At 36.2% G+C, this 20,118-nt stretch overlaps 2 protein-coding genes and 2 pseudogenes across 3 annotated transcripts; all 4 read left to right on the forward strand.

The window, feature by feature from the left end:
• Positions 1-356: 356 nt before the first annotated feature.
• Positions 357-738, forward strand: LOC118752626 (annotated as a pseudogene).
• Positions 739-1,735: 997 nt separating this feature from the next.
• LOC118752624 (probable cytochrome P450 12a5, mitochondrial) lies at positions 1,736-4,845 on the forward strand. Of its 2 annotated transcripts, none has more exons than XM_036487513.1 (5): positions 1,736-1,933; positions 2,873-3,273; positions 3,359-3,475; positions 3,540-3,990; positions 4,080-4,845. In XM_036487513.1, the coding sequence occupies exons 1-5, from the start codon at positions 1,835-1,837 to the stop codon at positions 4,671-4,673; spliced, it is 1,662 nt and encodes a 553-aa protein (XP_036343406.1). In that variant the 5' UTR covers positions 1,736-1,834; the 3' UTR covers positions 4,674-4,845. The 2 variants fall into 2 exon arrangements, with proteins under 2 accessions (XP_036343406.1, XP_036343407.1); XM_036487514.1 differs by having other exon boundaries at positions 1,737-1,933; positions 2,876-3,273.
• Positions 4,846-8,234: 3,389 nt separating this feature from the next.
• Positions 8,235-13,025, forward strand: LOC118752625 (probable cytochrome P450 12a5, mitochondrial). The gene is made up of 5 exons (XM_036487515.1): positions 8,235-8,365; positions 11,221-11,609; positions 11,668-11,784; positions 11,839-12,289; positions 12,373-13,025. The coding sequence occupies exons 1-5, from the start codon at positions 8,273-8,275 to the stop codon at positions 12,985-12,987; spliced, it is 1,665 nt and encodes a 554-aa protein (XP_036343408.1). The 5' UTR covers positions 8,235-8,272; the 3' UTR covers positions 12,988-13,025.
• A 2,891-nt stretch (positions 13,026-15,916) lies between these two features.
• On the forward strand, positions 15,917-18,324 carry LOC118752627 (annotated as a pseudogene).
• Positions 18,325-20,118: the final 1,794 nt, after the last annotated feature.

Raw genomic sequence — 20,118 nt, forward strand, 5'->3', positions numbered from 1 at the left:
ATCAAAATAATTCCCGCAGAAATTTCAACACTATTCTCTAGTATGTCAGATTTCTTTACACTGTCGTTTGAATTGAATTTCGTATGCGCGCCATGGACTTAATACAGAATTCGACGTCAAAATGTTTAACGCGCGGCCGAGCGATTGAAATTGGGAGAGATGAGAAGACATTTAACGGCCTGAAGGCGAACAAAGTGTATTAGAGACATTGCTGAAAATCGCTCAGAAAATAGTCATGGCAATGGATATGCTTATGGCGGGGTGAGTAATCACTGGCCTTCATTTGTGATTAGCGAAAAATCCTGAAAAACAACAGAAGCTACGCGAGGAAGTTATGCGTAAGCTACCGCAAAAAGATGAAAGAGTTAGCTCCCGATCCACTCAATAGCATTCCGTATCTGCGTGCTTGCCTCAAGGAGTCATTGCGTCTCTACCCACTGGGAACCGGTAATATACGTGTCATACCAAGGCATCTCATACTGAGTGGGTTTCGAGTGCCAAAGCATACGGGGGTCAGCTGAAAATTTAGTCACGGATGAACGTTGCTATTCGCGCCCAAAGGAGTTCTTGTCCGAACGTTGGCTATGCTCTTCAGAAATTAACTTAGGCACAGACGAATATATCAATCCAGTCACCTATATTCCATTCGGTTTTGGTCCCAGGCTCTGTGTTGGCCAGATAATCAGTGAAATGGAACTAAAGCAACATTGCACTAAAGGGCATTGCACGCTTCGTTAGAATTTCAACATAGAATTTCATTATCCAACTAATAAACGCATTCAAGAGTACGACCATTAATTTACAAAATATGCCACTTAAATTTAAATTCACTGATATTGACTCGGTCTAAAATAGAATTGTTTATTGTTAAGAGAATGTTGTAAGTAGATATTGACTTGGAATAAATTAGAGTCCTCAGTTATTGAAATAAATTTGTTCTTTCTTATAAATTGGTTTTTCATCTTTAATAAACGGGCAAATCTCCAGACCCTGGCGATTTTGTATACAGAAATTTTCAACAGCGTAATAAAAACATAATGACGTTAATTCCATTTGCAGTGGGAATTAAGGCCATATCGAAATTATGGTTTTATTTCCAATCGCGATGGGAAATAAAAGTTGCGTTCCCTAACTCGCAAGAAGTTGCAAGAATTTACAGGAATTAACCAAAAAGCGTTCTCGTACTCGGTTCTCTGGCCGTTCTTCTAACCCAGAAAAGTTGAGGAACGCAACTAAAGCTTTATGGTTTTATATCGAATGGTATTAATGCACCCGAGAACAAGACGAAGAGGAAGAGTTAGGCCCTCACTGCGATGGAAAGACCAAGTGGCGAAGGCCTTGACTACACTTGGCATTTCAAATTGGTGTCAGTTGGCACAGCAGAGAAACGACTGGAGTGCTTTGTTGAACTCGGCCAAAATCGCATAGGCGGATACAGCGCCAAATAAAAAGAAGAAGTTATTGCACCCCACCTCTCTGAAAGTTCTACCTACATATGTATATTTAGATGACTAAGTTTGCTCCTTCTTTCGTCAATAAACTGACCTAAAAATACACTGGAAATACGACTGCCATTCTGCCTTTTTCTGAAAAAAAAAATTTAAACCTGTGTTATCAACCATATATGTACTTATAATATACATAAATACCCGTTTACTTACATATGTACTTAAATGCATAATTTGATTACGGATGCAGACTGCAGATACCTTCATATCGCCATGCACATGTAATTAAGTCAGTAAAAGCTGTTTCAAAATGATGCAGAAATTTTCTTTCAGTTGAACTGGGACCGTAATCGTGTAAAGTTTACTTAAATAAATTTATTTTGAAAATGTTTTCGGGAAAAATAAGTGCAGCAACAACTCGCAAAGGAATGGGTATAGCAAACAGCTTAAGGTCAACAACATTGCGATTGTTTGCCACAAAAAAGGTGAATGCGAAATTAGCATACGAAACGTGGATTAAGTATGTTTGGCAGACGGTTGTACAGTCGTAATTTTGGGATACATACATATGCATATTTGTGCATTACTATAATTGATATATGCACATAAATACAACCCGCGACAAAAGATAGCAAATTTTTTTTAAAAGTTCAGCTCCTTATCTAACAAAAACCATATAAGTCCGAGTTTCAAATTTTGTACAAAAATTTCAAAAATTGCACTTTTCATCCCAATTCCAAGTATTTTAATTAGAATTTTTTTAAAGAATTTTGGGTATACAGTTTTATAGCTTATTAAAATCTAGTATTCCGTTGGTTTTTCTGAACGGTACTAGACTGTCTCGCTTTGATATCGGAATGGTTACACATTCAGAAGTTAGCTTACTGCCAATATAGAAGTATTACATATATATACATATGTCAAAAATCAACGCGATTTTTTAGGAACTTCAAACTTGCACTCCATTATATTAGATTTAAATAATCTATAAAACTGCATACCAAAAATTATACTATAAATTAAAATTAAAATGCTCGGAATCGGTATGAATCGTTTGTGGAATTTTTGCACATACCAAGTCTGTACTGTTCAAAATGTTGAGATCAAGGCGAATTCATATAAGGTGGTAGCGATAGTACAAAAATAAAAACTTACATGTATTTTGTTTTTGCTTCCGGTACACAAATGTCAAATTTCAATTATTCTTCGCTCAAGGAGGAAGTGGGAGAGCAAATTCCAATACTTTCGCACTCACTCATGGGAAGTTTTGAGATATGTGTACCGAGGCGAATTAAAGCAGCTGCTCTAGCAACACCACCTTATATGAATACGCCTTGGTTGGCTGATATTTCTACATATATTTACTTCATAGAGAAGAATACGCATAAGAAAACATTTTTATACATAAATAAAATCTTTAACAGCAGCCGTTGTCTCAGCATGACCCAGAGACCCTCAATTCCTCATGTCCAGTCTCAGCTAAAGAAGGAACCGCATTGGAGTGGCAGAGAGCGCGTCCATTTAGTGAGATACCACAAATTGGCGCACTTAAGCTGATAAGTAAATTTTTACCAGGTGGCAAGTATTTCAAATTGGATTCCAATGATCTTGTAGCGGCAATGCGCAGTGATTTTGGCCCTATTTTCATGATGCCGGCACTTATGGGTCAACCCAGCATCTTAGTGACGTACAATCCGGACGATTTTGAAAATGTTTTTCGCAATGAAGGGATTTGGCCAATAAGACCCTTCTCTCAAACTATGCGCTATTATCGGAATAAGTATCGTGCGGACATTTTTGATGGCGTAGAAGGTGCTATAGCGTCGTGAGTTTGAATGAATGTACTCGTAGATATTTATTCGTATCGCTTTATTGTTGATAAAATGCATGCGAATATTCGATACTTGCAGGCAAGGCGAGCAATGGAACTCATTTCGCACGGTCGTGAATCCGATACTTTTGCAATCAAAGTCTATTAATATGTATCTCAACAAAATGTCGCAAGTGAATCAAGAATTTGTAGATAGGTAAAATCGATCATACATGTCCATTTTAAATTAGTACTTAAAATTATTTTGCTACTATTCTAAGAATTCGCTTGATGCGCAATTCCGAAACCTTGGAGATGCCTGGCGACTTTGCAGTGCATATACAGCTTTGGGCGCTAGAATCTGTTGCCGTGGTAGCATTGGATTTGCAACTTGGATTGCTGCGAGAAGATAGCGAAAACTCCGACGATGCTCAGAGGCTATTCAATGCTTTAAATGAATTCGTGGATCTCAGCTTCCAACTGGATTACAAGCCTACAATGTGGCGACTGGTAGCCACACCTAAATTAAGGCGTCTTATGCGAGCTATGGATGATATTAGAAGTGTGACGTGGAAGCATGTAACAGAAGCCATTAATAGATTGGAAGCAGAAAAGCGTGAAGGCGTCCAACGGCCAGAAGAGGAGACAAGCATTTTGGAAAGGATAATAAAGAGAGACGCTAAAGTAGCTGCTGTAATGTCTATGGATATGCTGATGGCAGGCGTTGATACGGTAAAAAATATTTTCGAATGCTACTTATGTACATATATGTGTTTATGTACATAAACATTTAAATTGTAGTTAATTAATCTTTCTATTAGACAGCCACACTGGTTGCCGGCGCTCTGCTTTGTTTAGCTCAGCACCCGGAAAAGCAAGAGCGCTTGCGCTCAGAGGTAAGGAGTGTACTGCCAGAAAAGCTTGGCGATTTCACACCAAATGTATTGGACAATATTCCGTATCTGCGTGCATGCATTAAAGAATCACTGCGCATTTACCCAGTATCTGTCGGGAATATGCGTGTACCGCAAAACGATCTCATTTTAAGCGGCTATCGTGTACCTAAAGGCACTTGGGTGAGCATGATTTCATCAACTCTACAATCGGATGAACGTTTTTTTCTGCGCCCCTTGGAATATTTACCGGAACGTTGGTTGCGAACGGACGAAACTATCAGCGAGGAGGGTGTGCGATCATTGAAGCCAAGCAACCCGTTTGTTTATCTACCATTCGGTTTTGGGCCGCGCATTTGCCTAGGACGTAGAATAATTGACTTGGAAGTAGGGCTGGCAATGGCAAGATTAGTTAGGAATTTCAAAATAGAATTTAATTATCCCACCGACAAGCCATTCAAGGGTATGCTAATCAATATACCAAATATACCCTTAAAATTTAAATTAACTGACATTGATTAAAAAGAAGCAGAGAATATTAGACTGATTTTTTGTTGTTTTTTTTCGTATCATTTATTAAAAAAACAAAACGCAATAAAGATTCACAAAATACGCCAAAAGCTTTGTTTTCACAAAATTAAATGAAATATGTATGTATGTAAAAAAAATTGCAAATATACATACATATATGTATAAGCAGGTTTGTATACATATACATATGTACATTGGAGTGGTTCATAAATATACTCTTTGGAAATTCATAAACGCTATATCAGAATATTGTTATTTGTGATAAAAAAGAGAAACGTCTTTTTTTCTGGTCGGAATTTTATAAAAACGCTGATGTTCTCTAACATACATGTATGTATACATGTATAAGTGTTCTACTTGGAATATAGGTAAGCACCTTAGGCGATAATCCATGTCTTCTTTCAGCTTTTAGTACCAAAACTGTCATCATGATTAATGCCTAACAAAAAACGTACCAAAACGCTTCTAAGAGTACCAAAATTTTTTTTAATGTGTCACAAAAACTATTTGAAACTTAAAGCTTAATGGCAAACAATATGTATTGGCAGTGAGAACTTTTCTCAGTGTCGATGGGCCAAATTTTTTATTTTAATTTTCCCGCTTTTCTTTTATAAAAATTTAGTTTGTATTATAACAAAAAAACATAAAAATATAATTTCTAAACTCTGTTCAAAACTCAATTTTTAATCACATTTTTTTATTACTTTTCTGAGTATGCAGTTTTGTAGTTAACTGCTGCTTTATTCCATGCCTCACAAAAGGAGCCATCTTTGGAAACCCATGAAAAATTGGTGAACCAATCAGCTCTAAATCTTCTTTTGTTTTCAACACTGAATAATATCTAAGTAGTCATAAGTAGTTAGAAATAGAAATTACAGATATTTTATAAAAATCCGATTCCCTGAGGTGAATTAATGTAATTCGCTCTTCGCTTTTTAATAAAAAATCTGTAAACAAACCACAAATTTACTAAAGTTATTGACTTCCGGCCGGGTGAAGTGTAAGTTGCTGCAAGATTACGAGTTCATATTTCCTACGGGGCTTACGTACATATACATACATACACACATACATATGTACATATGCATATCTAAGCTTTAGTTCTTTCACCTTATTGAACTATATTTAGCCTAATTGAACTATAGTTCGGTAGTAAGAGCTGAGTTACAGAGCAACAAAAATAAATGTTTTATAACACATTCTTACATATAAAAGATTGCAATAAACACACACAATTCAGTCATCTTTCTCCAAAATCACGAAAGGATGTTTATGGAAATTCGACAGAGCCTGCATTTAATTTTCTTTTCTTCTATTTTGCCCTCGAAATGCGAGTAAATTGCTATTAGCTTTGGCATCTGAAAGAGAAAGCCTTTTGTTAAACAATAAATCCTAAAAGCTCAACTCAATTACCTACTTTTTAATACAAATTGCTCTAAACGAGCGCTCTCTAAGCATATGTGGGTTCACATATACGAAGAGCGGGAGCAAAGCAGTGTATTTAATGCACACGGGTTTTGCTTAATTTCTTTTCTAGCAGATAATGATAATAAAAATATTACAAGGTAATAATTATTGTACCATGGGTAAAATCATTGAGAGGCAGTCTGACGTTTGGCAGCAATATAATTTTAAAATTCAAAATCAAGTTTGCACACACATGCTCATTTTTAATCTCAAAAAACAAGAGTTGTGAACAATTTCATATTTTTATTTTCAATTTTATATGATTTTAAAATGTTTGCAAACGCCAGAAAAAAATCATGACCGACGAATTGAGAGAATGATTTTACCATCTAATGTTTTTATCACGGCCGATAATTATCAGGAAGAAGTAGATGGGAAAATTGAATGAATTACGCTCACGGAGAGCGAAATAAAGCAAAAGCAAATAAGCGCAAAACTAGAAGAAACTAGCAAGTAAATAGTTGATCGGTGTATTTGACTAAATTTTACTAGCAGAAGTTAGCAGGAGAGCTAAAAAAATAAACGCGTAAGAACGAGGGGGAGTTGCTAGTTTCTGCTAGTTTTATGGGTGAAGAAACGCTTTCCAGCGGAAATTAATGATAATTTATGATAATTATCTGTTATGAAACAAAGCTAAGGTCTCACTTACTGAATCGTGAATCGTCTGAATGTGTTAGCATTGCAAATTAAATGAAATATTAGGTAGATTCAGAAGGCGCAGTAGTTGAAAGCAATCGTTGATAAAAAAAATCGGTGATCGTTATGCGTCTTCTGCATGACATGGTACACTAGCTGTCAAATTCAACTCTCAAAGGTACACATCAACATGTTGCCTCAAATGATCAGAAAAATATTACGATCATTTAACACGCAACTATTTAGTTGATCAGAAGTACACAGCAACGCGTTTAGAATGTGCAATCGCAACAGTTGGTGAGCTGTTGCGCCTTGTGAACGAGCCCATTATGTCTTTTAGCGTGAATTCCCATTAGCTGTTTCTTTATGCCCTTACAACGAAAAACGTGTTCCCATATGTGTTGTAAAATTACATTTCCATTTTTATTGGAGTGTTGTCACAGACAAGTTTAGTTCACTTTAATGAACGAAGAAATGAACTAGTTCAATTAAAAGAGATGACTCTATCGCTCTCTAGTTCAAAGACTGCCCAAGCCTAATTTGAATGCAAATGGGTATTTCCACGAGAAGCTCACTTTGCTCCGAAATGTAAAGTGTTTATGAAAGTCGACTTTTATTTGAAAATATCACAAAGAAATATTGAGATTTTCAGAATCTTAATGACTTTTAATCTAACTCAGTTTACATATGGCTTTATCTTGCATGTTTATGGGTACGTATTTTAAGTTAACCTTTTTATGAAACAGTACGGCAGCAATATTGAACCAAACTGCTTTAAGGATGACGAGGTAGCCGGCTTAATTTTTATCTGGAGAAATTCCAACCACGGCATACCTCAAACTCAATTATTAAATAAAAATTTTATAGAAATTTGCATTTTTAGTTATTCATTCAAATTTTTTTAACTTTACTTTACAAAGGGGAACACGGAAAACCCTGTACAATGTAAATTTAAGGAAATTCATATGTGCGCTTTCTGGATACATTATTGTGGACGAAATTGTCACCTTACGTGCCAGTTTATAGCTTCTAGGAATAAAATTGTATATACATATATATTTTTTTTTAAATAGCGACTGCAGACTTAAAGTTACGTTATTTGAAATCACTTCTAGTTTTAATAAAAAGTTCTATCTCACTACACAAATTTTTATTTTCCTATGACACTTATACAAACAACTTATATTTTTTTAACGTGGCAATATATTTACCAAGCCCAAATTACCGAAATATCGCAGCTTTAGAACCTAATATAAAGCTACTGACGTGAGGTCTAAAAATCTGAAAAAAATTATCTAAATATTCCCAAAATCTTTTCCTTTTGGACTTTTCTTCACTGTCACGTTCGTAACCCATGGAAATGCCCATATATGTACATACATATAAACGCTTTTATGAGGTCTTATCAAATTGTATGCAAAAAACGAGTATTCAGTTGAATTGCAGCAACGAGCGCGTTAGGTACTCGAAACTCAAATTATAAAAAAATGTTTTATGTAAAAATAAAATGTGTCGCGATCGGTAAACGCTGCCTCACAAAGAGCTTTCAGGTGATACCAAAACGATCGTTGTCAACAAAGGTGAAAAATAAAGCTGAGAGACACAAATGAAATGGTTTTTTTTTTTTTGTTTACGAGTGTTGCCCTTTGTACGTTTAAATTTATACGACCTTTGCAAAATATGTACTTTAAGCGCCGTTCTCACCATCTCTGGATAACGTTGTCTGATTAACATTAACTGCAGGTTAACATCATTATCTACTTTATAAATAATATAACAGGGAGTTGAAAACATCGATAGCGATGTTTAGCCTATATGTATATATTTTATTAACCGGTTTTGAAAGTTAACATGGTGTGCATTATTAACACCAAAGACTTTGCTCCAATTTTTTTTTTACGAGTTGTTTGCAAACAAATAAAAATCGAAAAGTGAACTTTGGGTAGCCCACTTGTAAAAACTGGACTCATATATAAAATAATTGCCGCTTTCGTTGTTCGGGCTTAACTCAAAAACTACTGAATAGATTTCAGTCAAATTTTCAGAGATTACATATATCCTGCATACATATGAAGGGGTTAGAATCAAAAGGATCTAAGTAGATCTGCATATTTTTGAGATAAAAGGTTACAGTTGTTTACTTATTGTAAATTCTGGGTAAATGCATTTGAAATGATTCTTGCCTAAATGAATGCAGGTTAATTAACTAATTCAAAGAATGTTTACTCTTTGCCACCAAATAAACACTTGGGGTATTCACAACGGTGTCGTAAGTGTCGTATAGTTGTATGTCGTAAACTTTAAGCACCTAAAAAATATATTACGGGGGTTCGCAAAGTACCATCAAAATCATATTGAGAATTTTCGCAGTGTTCAAAAATAGTTGATTGTGGTTTCAGGTTCTCTAGACATTTATTTAAGCTTTTAAAGTTTACGACATACAACAATACGACACTTACGACACCGTTGTGAACCCCTCAACTATTTTTAACTATAGTATATGGGTATAACTTATATTTTCAAAAAATGTAATATAGACCCTTATGATTCTAATTCTAAAAGGCTATTAAAGGCTACCAGAAACTCGCTAGATGGCGCTGGGATCGAGTTATTTATAAAAGTCGTATTTATGAGCCGATTTCGATCAAATTCAAAACGTGCAATCAGAAACATCATCATTTGTTATTGGCTACCATTGGTGTTTTAAAAATGGAAAATTCATAAAAATTGTTCATTACATTGCAATGCCCGCTGGAGTTAAGGTATTTAGAGAATCCGTATCTATATATATAATACGCGAAATGATTTTTTGTTCCGCTTAAAAGATCTATACCGTTCGCCCGATTTTCAAAAATAAGATACCAACTTAAAGCGTTTAGGCTGAGGATGTGCAAACTGGTTTTAGTTTAGTTATTATTTAAGAATCAATGCTATAAAATCCGCACCGTTCGTTCGATTTTCCAAAATGAGGCGTCAAACTAAAAGCCTTGCACTGTAGATGTGCAATAAGGTTTTACTTTGTTGAAAAAAGTTGCCACCTTTTAAAAAATTATATTTAACCTATAAAAAAATAAGTCAATGATTACAAAGTGGGTATCAGACGAAATGGGTTTAAAAAGCTTTGTTTCTTAGCTGAAATATAGGAGGGTTGTCACCTGTTTAAAAATCATATTAGGTAAGGGAAACATGTATCACCATATGGGTGCCAAACGAAAGGGGTTTCAGAAAGTAGTAAGTTTAAAATATTTTGAAGAGGGTTGCCACCTGCTTTAAATATCGAGTTTAGTTTACTTATAAACAAGTTATACGAAATATGAAAATATGGATATCAAACGAAGGGATGTTAAGAAATATTTAGTTTGAACGCTAAGAATATTTTTGAGGTGTTGGAAGAGTGTTGCCACCTGTTAAAAGTTGAATTCAAATTATTTTATAAGTTAAGTGAATTACTAAAATGTGGGCATCAATCGAAGGGCGGTTTGAAAAATTTTTATTTCTGAACTGTATTTAGCGGGGTTGCCACATGTTTGAAAATTAAAACTCCACTGTATTCATCGTTTCATTCAAATAAGTATCACAGTGTCTGGTGAAGGTGGGTTGACAATGATTAAGCTTGAAAATACTTTTTAGAGGGCTGCCAGCTGTTTGAAAAGTCTAACTCAATTAACTAATTCAAAACCATATGCAATATAAAAATACCGTAGTCAAACGAAAAAATGTTAAGAAATCTTGAATTTGAACATTTTGAATTTTTGAAGAGAGTGGTCACGTGTTTAAAAAGTTGCATTCAAATTATTCAGTAAGTTGGATGAATTATTAAAAGATGGGTTTAAATCGAAATTTGTTTGAAAGGGATTTATTAGGAAAGGGACCTTTATTTAGGAGGGTTGCCATTTCTTCGAACAATCAAATTCGAATTAGTTCATTAGTTTATTGAAACACATGTGTATAACCATGTCAGACGAAGAGATTTAAGAAGATATTAGTTTGAGCATACTTTTGAAAAGGAATTTAAACACATTAGGGGTAAAATTAGGGACCTTAGCCTGTAGATATATGTTAAAGTTTTATTTTTTTAATTACATAAGAACTTTTTTCATCGGTATAAGGTGATTTGAAATTCGATGAAAATAGAAACATTAGAAATATTTTTAAAGTTTTTAAAATTCGAATTCGGGCGTTTTAACGCCATGCGGATTTACTACTTTTTTATAATTAATTATAATTTAAGCAAATTATCCTTTTATCACTTTAGGTGAAGACCCTTAAAACAAAACCGGTTTATCCAGATTTTTTTTGCAATTTGAAAATGTAGAACCGTTTTTTTTTCAAATTATTCTTAAACAGGCCTTTGAAAAAAGCGAATAATCGAACACCCTAGTGAATATCATGTAAATAGCGATGTTTTAAAAATTATATATATTTTTTTTTTCAGCAAATCGGCTCTACCACCTCTGAAAATTCATCTACAAATTTGTGTCAGCATTCCGGTGCATCTTTGGATTGGAAGCAGGCGCGCCCTTTCAATGAATTACCTACAGACAATGCCTTCAAACTGATCTGTAAATTTTTGCCCGGCGGTCGATACTATAATTTAGACTCCAACCAATTGGAGATGGCAATGCGCAAGGAGTTTGGTGATATTTTCGTAGTACCCGCAGTGTTGGGTCGGCCTGCCACCTTGGTAACACACAATCCAAATGATTTTGCATCTGTCTTTCGCAACGAAGGCATATGGCCCATACGCCCATTTTCAACCCTACGCTATCATCGGAGAAAACGGCATGCGGATTTTTACCAGGGTGTCGAAGGCGTTTTAACTACGTTAGTAGTCTTAATTGAGTCTCAATAGCAAAGCTTATGTATCTTTTCTTTCCCGCAGACAAGGTGAACAGTGGAGCTCATTCCGCTCGGCAGTAAATCCACTGCTAATGCAATCAAAAAGTATACTCCTATATCTTAGCAGAATGGCACAAGTAAGCCAGGAATTCGTTGACAGGTAAATCATGTCCTGTTCACACTGCTTAACAGTAGTAAGTTCTAATCTTTGCAGAATACGTCTGATACGCGATCCCAATACCCTGGAAGTGCCAGCAAACTTTGAGGACTATATACAGCGTTGGTTGTTGGAATCTGTATCGCTAGTTGCTCTGGACAATAACCTTGGATTGCTTCGAGAACATAATGAAAATCACGCAGATGGTATGAAAATGATATCTGCCTTAAATACAATATTCACACTTGGCTATGATTTGGAGTGGAAACCTTCACTGTGGCGACGAATGAGCACACCGAAATTCAAGCGTGTAATGCAGGCTATGGACGATGTACAAAATATATCGTTGAAATATATAGATAAAGCAATAGAAAAACTGGAAGCCGAAAAGCAGCAAGGTTTCGAGCGGCCAGAGCATGAAAAGAGTGCTTTCGAGAAGTTACTAAAGATCGATCGAAAAGTAGCGACTGTGATGGCCACGGATTTACTGCTTGGTGGCGTTAATACCGTAAATATAATACTATGTTCAGACTAAGCGTTTTTTTTTTGTATCTACTAAAAACAAAACCACTTCTCGTAACACTTTAACAGACTACATCAGCAGTTACAGCCATATTACTTTGCTTAGCTAAGGACCCACAGAAGCAGCAAAGAGTGCGTGAAGAAGTTATGCAAATACTGCCACAAAAGGACGGTGATTTCACTGCCGATGCACTAAACAACGTATCCTATATGCGCGCTTGCATTAAGGAATCAATGCGTGTATATCCATTATCTGTCGGAATTGTGCGTGTAACACAAAACGATCTTGTCTTGAGCGGTTATAGAGTGCCGAAAGGTACTTTGGTGAATATGGTTGCCACTACTCTAATGGCTAATGAAAAGTATTTTCCCCATCCGTTGGAATTTTTGCCAGAACGTTGGCTGCGATCGGCTAAAGGAGGGGACGAGAATAGCGCGAACAGTGCAACTGAGTGTGTGCAAACATTAAAACCAAACAATCCGTTCATATTTTTGCCGTTCGGTTTCGGTCCAAGAATTTGTCTGGGACGCAGAATAAGCGAACTGGAAATGGAATTGGGTATTGCTAGAATAGTTAGAAATTTTAAAATTGAATTTAATTACCCTACGGCAAATGCTTTTAAGAGTTTATTTGTTAATTTGCCAAACATTCCGTTGAAATTTAAGTTCACTGATATTGAATAGTAACAAGTAAATAAATAAATTAATTTATTAATTTGAAAGAAAAGCAGCAGACAAAAATCGGGTTCGTCAGCTATTTTTTATTTTTTATTTTTTTAACCTACAGTGGGGAGCAAAAATGTCAAAATGGTTATTTTTTTAATATTGAGTTTTGCATATTAAAACTTTTTCGTTGATTTTTGATTAAAATAGTGTCCATGCTATAGCTAAAACAACTTTATTTAATCAACAATTCCTCCAATTTTCATTAAATTTTTCAAGTTTTGGATATGAATTTCAAAAAATACTTCTGAGTATGCCGTTTTTCAAAAATTTTGGTTTGCTGATAGTCTTTTTTTATATATGTATATGCACATTTTTTTTATGAAATAACAGCTTTTTTTGCATTTCAGCGACGATGTGAAATAGGGCCTCTCAATATTAAGGTAACGATATGTTAAAACGGGGAAAGACCTTAAGCAGTCTAGGCTTTGGAGTCTTTAAACTTGCACATTATTATACTAAAAATAGCATGGGCTAAAAAACTGCATATTCAAAAGTGTTTAGCAAACTCGTTTCAAAAAAGTGAAAAGTATGACGAACTTTTCTAATTTTTTAACTTAAATAAGTGAAGAAGTATAAGTTCGGGCGAAACTGAATTTTATATACCCGGCGCAGGTATCAGGTCGTTCCAACTTTCTTTAAACTACCTAAAAGTCTATAACAGTCTTATTTATTGTTGTAAGTATTAACTTGGAGTAAGTTTGGAGAGTTTTCGTATATCCGAAAATTACCGTTATACTGGAAGCCGGTGCAATTTTAGTCCGATTTGAATAACTTTCAACGAATTGCTTTTTCGTAACAAGGTTATTAAATGCACCGATGTTGGTCGAAATATATCGGTTAACGAGATAAACATTTTTAGTCATAAATCCAAAAATATATAATCTAAATTTCTGCTCAGTGGTCATTGCAATAATCGATTTTGAGTCAATTAGCTTCAGTAGTTACTGATTTTTCGCACTTTTCGCGTTTTGTAAACTACCGTTATAGAAGAGGTGGGCATAGTGATTGCCTGATTTCAAAGATTTTCAACAAATTTCTTAGCTGGATCAGAAACAAGGCCCGTACCGAGTTTAGTAAGAATTGGTGAAGGGGCTACTAAGACACAGTATTTCATCGTAAGTGGGCGGGTCACGGCTTTTTCCAAAAATTTCATTATATTATTTTGCATCAAAATTCTACTTAACATACTGATTTTAAACAATTTAAATCCAATATTTACAGGAATATCGCAGTTTTTGCATTTTTCAAAAATACCGTTATGTGAGAAGAGGGCGTGGTTATAATCCGATTTCGTCCATTTTTAATAGCATAATTGCGCTCGGGTATAAAAACGATAAAGGTAAGAAAGTTAAGGCAAAACTAAAGATAAAGACGAAAATAAAATAATGAAAAATACATACATATTCTTGTACTTAAGAATTGAGTTAATTGAAAAGGTAAGAAATTCAATTGAAACTTTTCAATAAGAATCGGAAGATCTACAGTCATCAAAAATTTAGCTATCGAAAGTTATCAAGTCATCGAAATACAGAAACCCAGTTATCGAAATTTTTCGACAGTTATTGAGTTATAAAAATTTGCCAAGTTAATGAAATCTAAGATTATCGAGTTATCGTAATGTTATCGATATTTACTTTGCACCTTCATAGATGGCAAGGCCTTAAAGGTCACCTGTTGGCTTAAAATAAGAGAATGTTGATACTGGACTGTATGGAGCGAGGCGGAGATTGCTGATGGCAGAGATCTAGAAACAAGTGTAATTTCAATGCCCCAGAATAGTACGCCATCATTGCTTTTACTAAGGAGATCCTACACGTTTGGTTATGCTGGCTTAATTCGAATACTGAGCTCGGGCTCACAAGCTATCGAGTGTACTACTGATGGCTCGAGTGTACTACATTGGGCACGGATCTGGTGTCTATATGGAAGGAAAAGTGGGTGAACTTCACTTTTCACTTGAGAAATATGTCTCGATATTCCAAGTCGAGCTATTTACAATCCTCAAGGCCACGGTCACGTGGTAGAAAATAGCTGGAGCTGCAGGAATTTACGTGCGTATAGTGGCATCCAAGCTGCACTCAAGTCATTGTCAGCTCTCTAACTACTACTCCACACTGTTCCGGTAATTCTAGTCTCGGCAAAATTATGTTGGTAATCATAACGAGCTTGCCTTACTCTGGGTGCCAAGTCACTCGGGATAACCTGGTAATGAGGTATCTGACCGTTTGGCCTGAGAGGGTTAAGACCAGGTATTCCTCGGTTCGTATCCAGCCATAGCACTCCCACCTTCGGCCGTCGATGCCACCGCCAGAAACTGGGTAAATACCTCGCTCGGCAAAGACTGGGTGGCGGAGGCTTCGAGCGGATGCAGGTTGGCGAAACTCATGTTTACCCTCATCGTTGCGGGTTGTGCTAGGTATTTGTTTTCATTGAACATATTGGACTGCAGGCAACTTGTGGAACTGGCTGGCTTTACGTGGTGCAAACATCTAACTGTGATCGGCATACAGAACAACCCCAATCGTCCTTCCTGCCTTGAAGAGGATGAAACGGCGGAACACTCTTCTCTCCTACAGAGCCTTTGCAAGAATTAGGTACGCGATTTGTGGAAACGATATGTTGAAAGACGAACAACTGAGCTCCTTTTAACCCAACAATCTGCTTCGATTTATTCGGAAAGCAAGTAGAATTAAAACAGTTTAAAAGGGGGGTGGAAACAGTAGAATGGGCGGCGTGTTGCCTGAGTGCCGCCAACAAAAGCAAAAATAACAGAAATATATATAGATGTGGATATTGCATGCAGAGAACCTTCGTGTACGTAGCCGACATTTCTGCCTTACTGCAAGTAAGAGCGTTAAGTTGATTTTTAACAAGAAAAAAATTACGATTAACGCTTTGCAAACAATGTTATCGCACCGAGTGCCGCGATATGCATTCATTTAAGCTGGAGCACTTATCGGGTGCAGTTCCACAAACTTTTCTTCAAAAATGCTTTCTCACAAACTTAGCATAAAAGCGATCAGCAAAAGCAGCATCACAAAAAATGTTGAAACTGCAAGATATTGGGCGATAATAAAGAAGGTAAATAAAACTGGCGACATAAAACTGCAGTAAGCGCTATTTGAATGGGTGAATGAACCTAAAAGTTAAATATAAATAAGTGTTCATACGTTTGTACACATATTAGTAGATATGCATATGAGTATAATAACACCAGTGATTTTATAAATAAACAGCACACAAGCGCTGCCGGTCCTACCAGTACTACCAGCTCGTTCACAAATGTTGATCAACAACTGGATATGACCGTGGAATGGCAGCAAGCGCAGCCATACTGCGAGTTGCCTAAAGATGGCGTTTTCAATTTTCTGCGTAAATTTTTACCTGGTGGCCGATATTACAATTTGGACTCTGCCCAAATTGTTAAGTCAATGCAAAAGGAACATGGCGATATTTATATATTACCAGGAATGATGGGTCGACCTGATGCCGTCGTTACACACAATCCAGAAGATTTTGAATGCATCTATCGCAATGAAGGTAGATGGCCAATAAGACCAAACTCATCAACATTGCGATATCATCGAAATGTGCTGCGAGCTGAATTCTATAATGGCATCGAAGGAACGATAGCGACGTATGTATGACCGTATACTCGTATAGTTTAATGAACGTACATATCGTTACCTTAATATAGAACATCGTAGCTGAAATGCGAAAGGCCGTAACTAAGTAAAAATCCAAAATTCTCTTTTTGATTTATTATGATTCATTTCATCGAATTAAAAGTCCGGACATGATTTAAGGCAATATGCTATATGAGCTATGGCCTTTCTGTATTAAGGTAACGATATACTTAAATTAATTAATTTAATGTTTTTTTTCACCATAGCCAAGGTGAACAGTGGGGCTCGTTTCGTTCGATTGTAAACCCGCTGCTTATGCAATCGAAACATATGAAAAATTATCTCAACAAAATGGCGCAGGTAAACCAAGAACTTGTTGAGAGGTAAGGATGCTATTCATACTCCCAGCTTTATTTGGCAATCTGGACACCAACGTAAAATTTAATCTAAATTGAATCATTGCAGAATTCGCTTAGTACGTAATCCCGAAACCTTAGAAATGCCAGACGACTTCGAAGAAACTCTACAACGTTGGACGCTGGAGTCGGTATCTGTAGTGGCATTGGACAAGCAACTTGGATTGTTGCGAGAAAATAGCGCAAATTCTGAAATTGCTTTGAAACTATTTTCAGCTCTGACGGACTTCTTCACACTCACCTTCGATTTGGAGTACAAACCATCACTGTGGCGCATTGTGAGCACACCCAAATTTAGACGTCTCATGCGAGCCATGGATGATATACAAAATATAACATGGAAATATACGACGGAGGTCATCGAAAAACTGGAGGCCGAAAAAACGGCAAGGCATCGAACGTAAAGAACGAGAGCAAAGTGTGTTGGAGAAACTGCTGAAGATAGACAAGAAGGTAGCCACAGTCATGGCTATGGATCTACTTATGGCAGGCGTTGATACGGTAGTTTTCCACTAGAAGCTAAATACGTTGAGAAAATAACAACTTTTCACTTTCTTCTAGACAGCTTCAGTGGCAGTCGGTGCGCTGGTATGTCTAGCCAAGAATCCTGAAAAGCAGGAAAAACTACGACAGGAAGTATTACGTGTGCTACCGCGAAAAGATGCCGACTTCACAATTGATGCGCTGGACAACATACCCTATCTACGCGCCTGCCTGAAGGAGGCATTGCGAATCTATCCTTTGGCTATTGGAAATATACGTGTGCTACATAATGATGTCCTCTTGAGCGGATTTAGAGTGCCAAAGGGTACTGTAGTAACCATGATCTCATCAACTGCATGGCATAGTGAAGAACACTTTTCACGCCCCTTAGAATACATACCGGAACGTTGGCTTCGTATGAATAAAGCAGATGATCAGTCAAATGAGGACACAGCCGATTATACACAACCACTTAAACCAAGTAATCCGTTCATCTATTTGCCATTCAGTGTCGGACCGAGAGCTTGTGTGGGTCACAGATTAGGCGATTTGGAAATGGAATTGGGTATTGCGAGATTGGTTAGAAATTTTCACATAGAGTTCAATTATCCGACAGATAACATATTTAAGGGAATGCTGATTAATATGCCAAATGTACCGTTAAAATTTAAATTCATTGATATTGAATAAAAAAGAGAAGGAAGATGGTAAAGTAAACCAAATTATGAGGAATTTGAGCTGTAAAATAATTGTAAATCTATGTACATAAATACAAACACAGGTAGTTACTATAATACAATCAAAGAAGAAAACTCCTTCACTTTTTGACTTCTTATCCCCACATCTAAACCTTCTATAGATTATGCTAAAAAAGATGTATTAAAACAGAAATGTTCCGTCACGGTCTTAACATCAACTGTCGTTGTTTGACAACAGAATTTTCATTGGACACAGATCAATTCGATTGTCTCATCGCCCTAGCACTGCTTGCAAAATTTAAATTTTTTATGGGTGCGTCTTAAAATCTAGCTTTAAAATTATCAACAATGTTGTTGTGAAAATACTAAATTGGTCCGAATGACAACGAGTTGAGACAGCTTTTATGTCCATTCGCACCATGATTCAATAACTAAAGGTTTGGCCTTATACCTTTTTGGCGATATACAAGAGATGTCTGAGGTTGGACTATGTGCCGCTATACTGGAGAGATTCGAGAATAGTGTTCTCTTACCTAAGGCAAGTAAAGCCAAGCCTCTTTACTCAAAAGAGCACAGACCCATCAGTTTAACTCCATTCCTCCGGAAAACGCTTGAGAAAATCCTAGATATACACATAAGAGGTAGCATAATGATCGACAGAGCTCCGGACATAAAAATCTCGAGCCCACGCTGGAACACAAGGTTTATGCTCTAGGTGTGGAGCTTTTAAAAATGTATCAAGATGAGCTATTCTGAGTAGCTTACAAGAAAACTGTGGGAGAATTAGAGCTGAATGGAGTGAAGCCAGGCTAACTAAGGGGCATTCTAACCCCTCTGTGACTGCTAAACAAATTTTGAAGGGAAGGCACCCAAACTAGTTGTTTATAATAAATGAATTGAGCCCTCAGTACTATATACCAATGAACTACTCGTACAGGATTAGGGATTAATGCAGATAGAACAGATATGTTACTTTTTACAAGAAAGTACAAGATTCCTTCGGGAAAACTCTCTATACTGAATGGCACCGTACTCAAACCAAAAGAGCACACCAAGTACCTTGGGTAATCTCTGACTGTAAACTGCTGTGGAAGTGCAATGAGGAGGACAGATTGAAAAAGGCGAGTAATGTAAAAAGATTGCTGGGTATTAATTTGGGACCTATCGCCTGCCCTGTTGGTGCTACACAGAAATAGTCAGGCAAATTGAGGGCCACTTGTATCAACTCACGTCAGCGAACGTTTAGTACATTCAAGACTTTTCTTCGCGAAAATCGAATACAAATGCTGCCAAACAAAATCAAAATGCATCTTATGGGTCAATGTTACTACATATAATTATAGAGATTAAAGTTTTGTGAGTCAAAAACTAGAAAAGAGAAAATAGTCAAAGATTCAAAGTTTAAATTATTCATATATGTATTTAATGAAACTAGTTCATAGTTTTTCTCTTTTTATTTTACTTGTAAAACAAACATTTCTAAAATAAAGGTAGCTTTTGATTATTTTTCGGTTTTTGTCTTTTTTTAGTACTATTAAAGCTAATTTATTCAAAATTGATGCTTGCAAAAATTCCTTACCAAGGAATACGTTTATGATAAAATGTTGTGGCACCGCCTACTTATGACACATATATGTATCTCCGTAACCGTTCTACCAATTTGTACAAAACTCGGTACGGTTATTGTGCTTGCCCCATAAAAGCAAAACGTTGAAATTATCGAAATCGGACTAAAATTGAGCGGTAGCTTTCGGAGAGGTGAAAATCATATATTATTACTTGCGCCGGGTATTTCATGTTCCGCTCCCGAGTAACGAACATCTAAATCCCGGGACTAACTCCGAAAATCTCGGGATCGTAAAAAAA

The sequence above is a fragment of the Rhagoletis pomonella genome, unplaced genomic scaffold (genome assembly GCF_013731165.1).
Source record: "Rhagoletis pomonella isolate Grant_MI unplaced genomic scaffold, Rhpom_1.0 Rhpom_scaffold_01695, whole genome shotgun sequence".
NCBI classification, from domain to species: Eukaryota; Metazoa; Arthropoda; class Insecta; order Diptera; family Tephritidae; genus Rhagoletis; species Rhagoletis pomonella.